The 12,082-nt window shown below is 30.3% G+C and overlaps 1 protein-coding gene across 11 annotated transcripts in view; it reads left to right on the top strand.

Annotated features, from left to right (window-relative positions):
• The window catches only part of GTF2I (general transcription factor IIi), a 94,024-nt gene that overhangs the window by 45,603 nt on the left and 36,339 nt on the right, over positions 1–12,082 (top strand). For 2 of the 11 annotated variants that reach the window (XM_006918533.2, XM_015594606.2), the window contains 3 exons: positions 2,058–2,117; positions 4,127–4,183; positions 6,048–6,110. In XM_006918533.2, coding sequence (XP_006918595.1) covers positions 2,058–2,117; positions 4,127–4,183; positions 6,048–6,110 — 180 coding nt within the window. The remainder of the gene's footprint in view (positions 1–2,057; positions 2,118–4,126; positions 4,184–6,047; positions 6,111–12,082) is intronic. The other 9 variants (XM_006918534.2, XM_015594607.2, XM_025051550.1 and 6 more) reach the window with 5 other exon arrangements.

Raw genomic sequence — 12,082 nt, 5'->3', positions numbered from 1 at the left:
CTATCAGTTACAAGAGTATTGAAATGTTCGACCACCTCTTGTGGATTTACCTGTTTCTCCTTTCAGTTCTGCCAGTCGTGCTTTATGCATTCTGAAGATCTCTTGTTAGTTGTCAGTATCCTAGAAGCTCCTTTCCCTTGGGCTCTTTTCCAGGCACCATCCCCGACCCCCGTACAGTGGTAACCCTTGTCCTGACTTGTAACAACCTAGATTAGTTTTGTTTGTTTTTGTATTTAATATAAACAGAGTCTTTCAGCATGTACTCTTGTTTCAGGCTTCATTTGTAAAACATAATTTGTGAGACGCATTGTTGGGTGTACTTAATTTATTTGCATTGCTATATTGTGTTTCTAAAATATTTTTTAAATGGAATATTTAAAATCTGCATACATAATGTAAATCTGCCTGGGTTTACTGAATCTTAATATTTTGTTGTCCCCTAACTCCCACATGATGTAACATGTTAAATATGTAATTGACAGCCTTCTTTGAGGTCTTTCAGATTTCCACTTTTTTCTCTCTTCCTCCTGTTAACCATTTTCTTAAAATTGAGAGTTGTCCTTTCTGATAATGATTTTATACTTTTACTGTGTATATATCCCCACAGAAGTATCCGTATATATGTCCATACACATCATTTTATGTATAGTAGTTTCTCAGTTTTTAATCTTGACGCAAGTGATGTCATACTATATATGTTGTTATATGTTTTTGTGTGTCAGTCATTCAATATGAATTTTCAAGATTTACATCTTTTGTCTCATGTAGACTTAGTACCATCATTGTGGTAGTTATATCATGTGATCAATTTGTTCATTCTTCTACATAAGGACGTTTATGTTTTCTCTCAAAAATTTTGGTATTCCCAAATAGGCTTGGACATCTCTGCATGTGTCAGCCTTCCTCTAAGATAGTGATACTCAGATGTGAGCTTTGGTAATGTTTGATTTTCACAGTGACTGTAGCATTTTGAGTGTGAAGGTCAGATGTGCTACTTAGCTATTACTCATTTTTTTTTCTGTGTATTTTTACCCAGGATTACATGACTAGGAAGCAGTGAATCTGGCATTTGAATTCAGGTCTCTTTAATTCAGTGTTTTGCTCTTAGTTGAGATTCCAAATACAAACTTTTTGTATTTTCAATGAAATTATTTTCCTCTATGATGTGTCCTTTGCTTATAATATGTGCTTTAGTGCTTTGTGAAAGTTCTCATGTATTAGCGAGCTTTCCAAAAGTCTCAGGCTATTTTCTAAATAAAATTCAGAGTTAGTTGGTGAAGTGGTTTGTATTCATAATCATAAAAGAACATGTTTTATGTTACATAACCATTGAAAACACGTCTTTGTTTTTTAAAATCTTTTATCACTAAAATGTTTGAATAATACACTCAAATGTGTTACCATAATTTCTATAGCATTTTGTGAAGGTGTAATTAACCTAAACACTTTACATATTAATAATTTGAAAGAACTATGTTATTAAAAAACTCATGGATTTTCAGGAAAGGGGGATTTAGAATTAACTGTTAGTTTGTCATGTTTCTATTTCAATGGAGATTCAAGCTTACTGAAACTTTAATCACATGATTTTGGAGAGTCTAAGAAAGGTATAATAATTTATTCTGCATTTTTCTTCAGTATGACAAGAGTTAAAGGTTAAGCAAATATTTGTCAAGGAAGGAACAAGTACACCTTGTAAGATAACCCTGCACTTACAATCTGTATGACATAAAAGTTGCAGTTTGCTGTTATGAACCTTTACTGTTTAAAAAAAACCATATTCACCATTTTAGACATCTCATTCCCATTCAATCCATATGTCTAGTCATTTTTAAAACTTCTTTTAACTGTCTATATATAAATTTATCTGAGCACACCTTTTCTATTCACTGAGACCGTAAGTTGACACCATTCATATTCAGTCATTTTTTTATTTTGCCTTTTTTGTTCACGAAAAGGCCGTATCACTCCATATCTTTCACCCAAATTTCTTTACTAAAGTGACCCAAAAAATAGTTTTGGGATTACTTTTGAAGTATTATCTTTGTATTCCAAAGCAGGCCCTTCTGAAACTGATGATGTTGATGACAAACTCCCCCTTTCGAAGTCTTTGCAAGGTATAACTTTTTCACTTCCATTTTCCCACATGCTGTTTTTATTTAATGTTTCTTTATATTGGACAGACTGTGTTTTAGTATTTATATCTGTTATTACTTTTCTAAATGGAAAAGGAAAAAGAAATGTATTGGCCTTTTTTAAAAAAAAAACATAAATGAACTTCACAAGCAACAATTTTTCAAAACCAATTTTCCCTTTTGTGAATCTAGTAATGAATCTCGAAATGGGTACATGACACACTTTCATATTTAAGGTAAAGTACACATTTATACCTTATATCAGAATAGTCAGAAGTAAGGTGTTTATTGTATCGCTAGTAATGTAAATATTGATAAGGTCATGTTGATATTTAGCTTTTTGAAAGATTGTAAAATACCACTTGTAAATCCCTACCTAAGTTTATTAATTGAATACCTTTTTGGGAAATTTTTGTATAGTACTCCCATACTTGGTGACATAGGCTGTTTGTGATGGCTTTTACTTCTGTCTATCCTGGCTTTGAGTGCATAAGATTTATTTTCTTTAGCTTTACTTTTAATATAAATGTAATTGCTTATTTCAGATGTAAAAAAAGACGTAGAATCACAGTTTACATGCACTCTTGTAATATTGCGAAGGTGGAACAACCATCTTAAGTGTCCTTATTCTTTACCCAGTATTTCTGTTTTAAGTACTGGTCTCATCTCCATTATCTCTTGTTCCTTTAACTTCACACCTGTGTTTTCTTCGACATTAGAGTCAAATAACCTAATGCTCCATAAATTCTAATGTTAAAGTTTAAAAAGAGGAGGGAATGGACTATGTGCTGAGAAAGCATATTTAAAAAATTAAAGAATAATTCAGTGTTCTAGATTTATAGATTAACCTAGCATTTTGAGCTTAGGTGAGTTTTTATTATATGAAGTAAGTGGAAATGAATCCCAAGGTAATTGATTATAATGCTAGACATTGAAAACCAAAAATATTTGACCTTAGTATTGCATTTTAAATTCAAAGGTACTAGACACTGAATGACAGTTTTTTTAACTGTAGTTAATGATATTTAAAAATAAAGATAAAATATATTTAAAACCTGTATCTGAGTGTTGTACATTTAGTACAGTTTCTGAAATTAGTTTTCAGTGTATGACAAAATAGACTTGATTTTGCTTCTCCCCTTCCCCCCTGTGATTTATTCTTACTCTTAGGTAATATATTTATACACAAAGGCAGTGATTTTCAACCTTTTCCAGTAGCTCAGACATTTAAGGTCAGATGATGAATATTTAGGGGCAGTTTGGGTACTTAATTTTAAGTGGCTCTCTAATGTTTTAGATTACTTCTTTCCTATTTATGAGTAAAGCTTCTGCTCTAGTAGGATGAGCCTGTTTACCTTGTGACTGCCTAACCTGATACATTGCTTTATGTTCCAGTTTTTAGAAGCAGGCAGATTATATTACCTGAATTAAATTGCTTTTCAGACTAAAGGTAGTATCTTAAATTTTAACTTAAAATTTCCTTTAAGTACAATTTTGAATAAATAATGGGGATTGAGTTTCCATAGCTTCCACCATAGTAAAACTGGAAAGCAGGAAACATTTCACGGCAAAACCTGAACTTGTTTATTTAAACTTAATAGAGTCTATGAGCAAAGAAAGAATTTGCTCTAATTTGTGTTTGTGTGTGTGCGTCATTGACAGATGAGCATGGTACTTTGAAACAATCGTTCTGTTTCTCAGATTCTAACATCTATGAGTAATTATATGTTTAGTTACAGTAACTAACTTTAAATCCCCCAAACTACTTAGGTTCACTGTATATGTTTACATTTTAAAGTAATTTTTGCATTTTCAAGTGTTAAATATTTTCTGAATTAGCTCACATTGTCTGAAGTAGCTGCTAAGGAGTTAAAGAGTCAGTTTGTATATGTTATGTTATATGTTTTAAATTATTTACATTGTTACCTAGTTTCTCTTCTTTCAATGTAATTTTTTATTGATTTATTATATGAGGTTTATTTTCCTTCTAGGAAGCCATCATTCTTCAGAGGGCAATGATGGAACAGAAATGGAAGTACCAGCAGAAGGTTAGAAATAAAGGAATTTTTATTTTGCTGTATTTGTATTATGCTTAAGTTTTAAGATATAATATACCTCTTTTACTGTACTGAATAATAAAGCATATGGGGATGAAAACTTAAACGGTAAGTAAAACTCTTCCTGATGCAAAATTCTCACCGTTTGTACTGGTCATTTTGTGCCATATTAAAATTTTTTAAAGAAAGAATGGCTTTAGTATTTTAGAATTACAATTATTACTGGCTCTGTTCATGTTTCATTTTTAAACATACTATTTAATGGTGCCATTTTTAAAAGTAAGGCAATGTATTCTACATAAGATTAATAAAGGAGAGATGTCCTCTCTACTTGTTTTGATACCTCCAACTACCCCATGAACTACTTTGCCTATTTAGCAGCTACCCTCTTTTGCTCTTAGGATTGAATGAATATTTAACTGTGGTACAGCTTTTTACTTATTGGAATCTTGAGTTAAACTGTTATGTAGAATGGCTTCCTATTTTTAAGTGGTTTATGTAGTTTCAAAAGAATTTTTTAGCTTGCTCCCAAAGAAAATGACTGGTAAGATAACTATCTTGTTTTAGAATTTTATTTCTCTCATAAACTGATCATGTTGTACCTTATTTTTCTAGGATAAAATTGAAGTCTGTTTTGTAACTTTTTATTTTATTTGCTTTTTTATTTTTTAAAATCATTAATTTGATCTATTACCCTTTTTGGGTAGAGAGAGTTCTTAAGGTCCTTGGAATGTTGGCTAATCTTTTCAAATTAATTTTTAGAATTAGGGTTTCTAACTGGAATATGTTTCTTGCAGAAATATTGGCATGCTCATTTTAAATAATATTTTACATTTCTTTTTTACATCTTTTCATAGAAGATAATGTGGATGAATTTTTTTTTTTTTTTTTTTTTTAATGTTTTACTGTGTGAAGGTAATTAGATATTTCCTCTGTAACAAAATTCTCTGTTTTGGATAGGTGGTATTCACAACAACAAAATACCTATGTATAGACATATGGTACAGGGTTCATCAGGCAATGTGAATTACTTCATTTCACAGTTTATAATTCTATAATTAGATATTAGGCTTTGAAGTATTTTGTTTTCGAGGATATTTTAATTGTCGTATTGCAAAGTTAATAGAGTTGAATCAAACCTGGGTTCTGGTCTTTATTCCTTTACTAACCAATGAACGTGATCTTTGGCAAATCAATTAATCTCTCAACCTTTGCAAAATGAAAGAGAATTGATGAAGATACTTTCTAGCTGAACTTCTAGCACTAACATTCTGATGTACATTTGTTTTGTGTAGTAACACAAATATTAATAAAATTTTAATTTTTAAAAGTATCTTGCATATAAAGTTAGGGAATATAGTCCTATATGCATTTGCCGTAGTCATTGTCTTGATCTGAAGGCCCCATTGCAGATAATTGTTTTATTTAACAATATGAACCACTCCTAGAATTTCTGAAAGCAGAGAAGAAATAGTAAAAAAAAGAAAAAGAAAAGAAAAAGAAAAAGGAAAAAAAGAAAAAATCTTTGTTTTTATTCTAGCATTTGCTAGTTACAGCAGGAAAATAATTGTGACTTTATTATAATTTTATTCTCTAAAAATACAACTTTTTTTTAATCCATTATTACAGATAACTTGGTATTATTTAATAGTTTTCCAGAGTTTTTCTAATTTTTATTTTTTCTTATCCCTACTTATAATTAAAAGGGTCAGATATTTTAATAAATATGAGATGAATGAAGATGCCAGTAAAATTTTATAGTAGGCTGCTTTTGGAGTATCAGATCAATAAAATGTTGGAACATAAAGAAAGTGCTTTATAATGAATGTCATTTTAGAATTTTATTTTTTTCAAGATTCTACTCAACATGTCCCTTCAGAAACAAGTGAGGACCCCGAAGTTGAGGTGACTATTGAAGGTTAGTTATTGAAAAGCCTTGATTCCAAAAGTTTACTTCTGGTCATAAAAACACTTGTCACATTCACATTTCTAAGTATGCATTTCATTCATTCTTAAAGGAAACTTGTGATAAAAATTGAAGCATATATGTGTATGTGTGACCAAAGTAGCCCACTTCCCAGCAGCACACCCAGTGCTTTGGGAGATTTAGGCAACAGAAGTAAGCCATGAATGAGTGGTGGACCAAGCTATACTTTCTATCATTGGGAATCGAGAACAAAATGAAAACTATGACCAGATTGGATGCACATGAAACCAGATTCTGTAACCTGTTACTGGGTTGTGATAGAAGAGACCTAATTAGTATCAGTATAACCCCTGATATCTACTTGAGTAAAGTGGAAGAGAAAGTGTTGATAGTTCAGTTTTTAAAGTGAGTTCCCTCCTAAAATGTTATTAGAAGCGAACGTATAATCTGTTCTTAAAAACTGTTTTTAAATCAGTAGCTACAAATATATTCTAAATTGATCTCTATAGCTAAAGTTGCTTCAAACCTATGTTTTTCATGAAAGATAGTGCATGAATGCAGATGAGCCAGTATGTCCTGAGCTATTTAAAAATTGAGCTAATATTAACAGTATCACATTTCATATTTAAAAATTAAATACATATTGATTTTTTCCTTTTAAAATAGTCTTATACTACTCTATAAATTTTTCCCCTCAAAGTAATTCTTTATTAAGATAAAATATTGAAACAGCACAGCAAATTGTATATGTAAAGTTTTATTTCTCCCTGCCCTGCTCTAAAATCCCTATACTCAGTTTATTGTGTATATAATACATTTAAAAATACTTTGATGTATACATAATTAGTTTTATAAAAATATATAGATGCTTTCAGAATACATTATAATAAACATTTAAAGTATACATATGTCACATTTCCTGTAGGTTTTTTTTCCATAACCACACATCTTGTTACTTGTTTTTTTTTTTTTTTTTTCTTCAATTGCTGCATAACCTTTCTTGATCTCTTTCTCTCTCTCGCTCTCTCTCTAATAATACATCTTCTACAGGTATCACTTGTATAGTGTTTGGCTACTTCTAACTATTGCTTCTAAAATATAAGTTGATTGATAGCTTTCACCTAATAGAATTTTTCTCATACTTCCAACTAGTATCTCTAATATATATATTTTATCAATATAATTTTACTAACCTAAAAGCAATTTTGAATTGTTTATAGTCTAGCATTATATAATTGAATTTAATTGGTTTTATTTAGAAATCTCATCAGAGAAGAAAATATTAAGAGCGTATAAATATTATAAACACTCAGAACTTAGTCCTTTCTATACAGATAGAAAAAAATAGATGATTATTAATAATTAGGACAAAATTTTTATTTTTACTTTTTTTCTTTTTTAGATGAGGCAACCCTTGGTTGACCTCACAGATTGCAAGGACCTGTTAGCTTACAATTCCTTATTTTTTTATTTTTTATGCCTACGACACCTGGTCTTCCTAGGTGGTCTCCCATCCAAGTACTAACCAGGCCCAACCCTGCTTAGCTTCCGAGATCAGACAAGACAAAGTTTTTAAATAGGAAAAATAACCAAGTCAATTTTATCATATCTTAAAAGTAGATAAAGACAGTATTAAAATTGTTTAAATACATGCTTTTATAATATAAGATCTTTAAAACGATGTTAATGATAATCACAAAATAAATGGCTCGTGAACCTGAAACGTCAGTTGTTTTGATTTTAACTATTTGGATGGAGTGAGAAATCTTATTTTCTTATACTAAGACATACTACAAGAAGCTTGATTTATCATCCAAATTTGTCAACAAGTAGGAGAATTTTGCTATATAAGTAGCTTATTTATGTTTAGAAGACCAGGGAAATACTAGATCTGTGTAGAGTAGTTAATTTTCCATGGTATATATATGTTCATGAACAAACTATATAATAGAGTTAATTAAATTGCTAATCATTTTTTATCTATATGTTAAGGAGGGTAAAGTTTAAGTATGATATTAATAAGGAAGATCAAATGAGAACTTATGCATTTGTTTGATAAGGATATAATTTATTTTTTCTGGAAAGATAATTGCAGAATGGTAGGTAGAAACTAGTTAAATATAGTAAGAAAATTAAGTTTTGGTATAGCCTCATAATGATAAAAATGATACAGAAAAGAATGATACAGGCACTGAAATAATGATTTTTTTTTTAAATGTAAGTCATCCAAAAAAAGACCTCTATTGTAATATGTTTAGTGGATAAAAAGAAATTCTCTTTCACGAACAAGTCAAGGTTTTAAAAGGAAAATTGTATTTAGAAAATGTTAATTTTGTTTAAGAAAATACTAGAATATAAATGAAGATAATATTCATGTGGATGACTTTTATTTTCTCCATTTGTATCTTTCTGTTTCCCAAATAGCTTATAGAAAAGATTAAAAAAAAAAAAAACAAACTGTCATCGAGTAAGTTTGTCAGATTTCTTGCAGTACTTCAACTTTGATATCTTTATTTGAAATTAAGTGGAGTTATGAAGGGGCTAATTGACACTGATACAAATGCATTATCTCTGAAGCATAACATTCACCCATTGCCAGCAGTGTGCTCTTTCATTTGTGGTGATTCACTTGTATGTGAAGTCAGTAGTACACATTCATAACTTATGTGACAGGTTTGAGAAATAGCCCTTGGAATAATGGGACCACGCAGTCCTTGATTTCGTAAATATCACAACTACATTTTGGGGTAAAATGAAACTGCTGTCATGACTTTGATATGTGCATATCTTTGATAAGTGCAGAGAACATCTTACCTCAAAAATTGAGGTCTAGTTGTCATGGGAGGCTAGTAATGGGTAGTTTTTTGCTTTAAAAGAGGTTTCCTTGTCACGTGGTTCTCTTCGAGGGCATTGTTTCCCAAACCTGAGACATTCACATATGTTCATTCTGCTGTGGCCTAACCTTACTCTGTTCATCACTTTTTTCTTTTAATTAATTATTTAAATAAATTCATTTAAAAATTAATTTACATCTTCCAAAGTAAAACTATCCTTGAAATTTAAAATTTTATTTCTTTCTCGTATAAATTGAAAAATATACATAAATATTTCAACATAGGAATTCAGTTCTACATATAATTGGTTTACATTGGACTGTAATTTGGATAATACTGTTTCAGAGCTTCAGTAGTTGGATTATGTCATCCTCTGGTGGTATCCTTTTTTGTGAAATTCATGCTTAGGACCTTGATAAATATTTGGTTGCTGCATATAATTAAGGACTATTCAAATATCCATTTAATCATTTCACAAATACCAAACACTTTGTATGTGCTGGGGACTGTATTACGTGCCAGAGATTTAGGAATAAACAAGATAGATAAGTCCATTGGCGGGTTTTGAACAAAGGAGGGCCAGGTTCTGTACTTCACTTTGAAGAAACAAAGCTGCTGTGTTGCAAAAGACAGCAGATCATAGTAGAAGCAAGAATCTAGTTTAGAAGGCTATTGCAGTTATCTAGAACAGAGAACATAGTGCTTTAGAACAGGATGGTGGTAGTTGACATAAGTTGAATTCTGGATATGTTCTGAAGAATAGAGCCAATAGGTTTTGCTGTTTGTCATTGTTTAAGTACAGTGCTTATTTTATAAATGTTATTGGAGAGTTCATAGAATCTATGTAATTGGGTAGGTTACCATTTGAAGATTCTGTGCTTTGAAGAGTCACTTAATGACCATTCAATTACTTATGTAAAAATTGGAGTTTTAGAGGAATCATAACCTGGACCCATGGGTGGAAAATGCCATTTATTAATTTGAAATGTGTAGAGTAATTAATGGCTCTGAGTAATTTTAAAAGAGATACAGCGCCTGGTTTATTTTGATTTGTGTTTAATTTTGAATAGTGTCAGATTGTTTAGGTGTTATTCTACTGTGAATGTTACTGTGTTCATTAAGTTTTCTTCTTTAAATTGATAAAAAACCATTACCAATTTGATCATGTTGAAATTAAGAGTATCAAAAAATTCGTTTCATATTCTATTAATGCATTCACCATTGAGAATGCAGTGATAAATTTTAGCTCTCAAGTTTGTATTATCTATAGGCATATTTGTAAATATGATGTTAAAAGGAAAATGGTCTTTTTCTGAATGCAGATTTTAAGTTGTTGCCCTTTTTGAGGTGTGGAAGCTACTTTTGTTAGTACTGATACAATAACTTACATATTCCCGAATAATAGCTTTTGCATGTTAAAATATTTTGAAATTCATTTTATAGGCTTTTGGTTTTGATGCTGTAAACATTTTTAGTTTGTGCTTGATTTTGAAGTATCTTGAAATATGTAGTTTTTTATAACATTGAAACACCATACCATGATAATTAGAAAACAGTGCTATCTGCTGGACTCGATTATTAGAGGTAAACTCTTAGAGCTTTACTTGATATTTTCTGCTAAAGAGAAATAATCTTGATCTTTGTGAAAAGGATTTTGAGGTCAAAAGTAACATTTTCTCATAGTTTCTCAATACCAAGGAGTTTTTATCAGCAGAGTGGAGAAAAATGGAAGGTGTGGCTAAGTTCATAGCTACTCTTATGATTTAATTCCCTGTTTCAACTACGATTTAAATGGGTTACTCTTTTCAATAGAACTTGTGGTGTGATACTTTATCAGAAATAATTAAATTCATCTCTTTGTATTTGTTCACATTTAATAGATTGAACGTCATTACTTATCACTTGAATGTGACATCACTTTTTAATATTTTATAATCTATGTTAAATTGTTGTTTTGTTAAAAAATTTACCCCCATATTTGTCTGTTTTCTGTTTATGGTCAGTGAGTTTACTTTTATAAAATATATTTATACTATTAAGTCCTTTGTGTTCTAAAATAGGTTAGACTGATTTAAGAAGTGAGGTCTTCACACTAAAGAAAAGCGCTCTTGGCATTTTACCTAGGCCTCAATTTCAGTTTAGATTATAACTGAGATTTTCATCATGTAGCTATATTTTCTTTTTCATTTTATACTCTTTCAATTTTTATTTTATACAATTCAGTTTAACAACCAGTTTAAATGATGATCTTTAGATATATTTAGGTGACAGTAGCCTTTAGGGAAAATAATTTTGTTTGAAATGTTATTGTTTAATGTTTGGGAAGAAATATTAATATTAAGCATTTAAAATGTTTTGGTAATAGTCATAGGTGAAACTAGTATATTTCATTTTACCCATTAGAAACTAGCATAAAAATACTTTTAGGCTTCTATAAACGGAAGTTGGAAAATAGAGGGTTTTCTTTTGAGCGTATTTTCAGAATTGAAGGCCAAACATATTAATGATACCTAATATGTTTTCCAGAATGTATCTACTTAGGTTTAACTCTAATATTAAATTTAGTAATCTATTATAGGTCTTCTGAGCATTTTTAATCCTTGTACTAATTTAATAGTTATAATGCCTAGGTGACATAGTCAAGTTTTATTTTACTGGTAGTTTGTCATTTTTAAGTAGTTTTCCACCGTAGATTTTCCCCCCTGAATATGAACATGGATTTTTACAGTGGCATCCAACACATGAAAGTTTTATAGTGTCGTAAGTTGTTTGTATGATGTTGTTTTTCTAAAATAGTGTCCCCTAAATTAGCATTTTTGTCTTTCCCAACATATAATTGTGTCCTGACGTGGCTTTATCTGGTATTGGTGTTATTGGTACCTTTTTTGTCTATTGGTTGGAATAGTCAATCAGTAAATGATTTCAGGTTACCAAAATATCTGTTGGCATTATAAAAAGAACCCAAAGTCAGTGCACCAGGGCAACTATGTCTGTGTTTTCTGATGCTATGATAGCAAAGAAATATAAGTATTTTAGGCTGCATTCAGGTTTTTTTCTTGATTGACATACAAAGTATATAAAAGTTATCCATTTCTGTCCCAGGGAACATTGTATATATAATATACTGAC

This window comes from Pteropus alecto, unplaced genomic scaffold (genome assembly GCF_000325575.1).
Source record: "Pteropus alecto unplaced genomic scaffold, ASM32557v1 scaffold68, whole genome shotgun sequence".
NCBI classification, from domain to species: Eukaryota; Metazoa; Chordata; class Mammalia; order Chiroptera; family Pteropodidae; genus Pteropus; species Pteropus alecto.
Note: the sequence above shows the minus strand (reverse complement) of the source record. Positions and strands in the feature narration are given on the sequence as shown.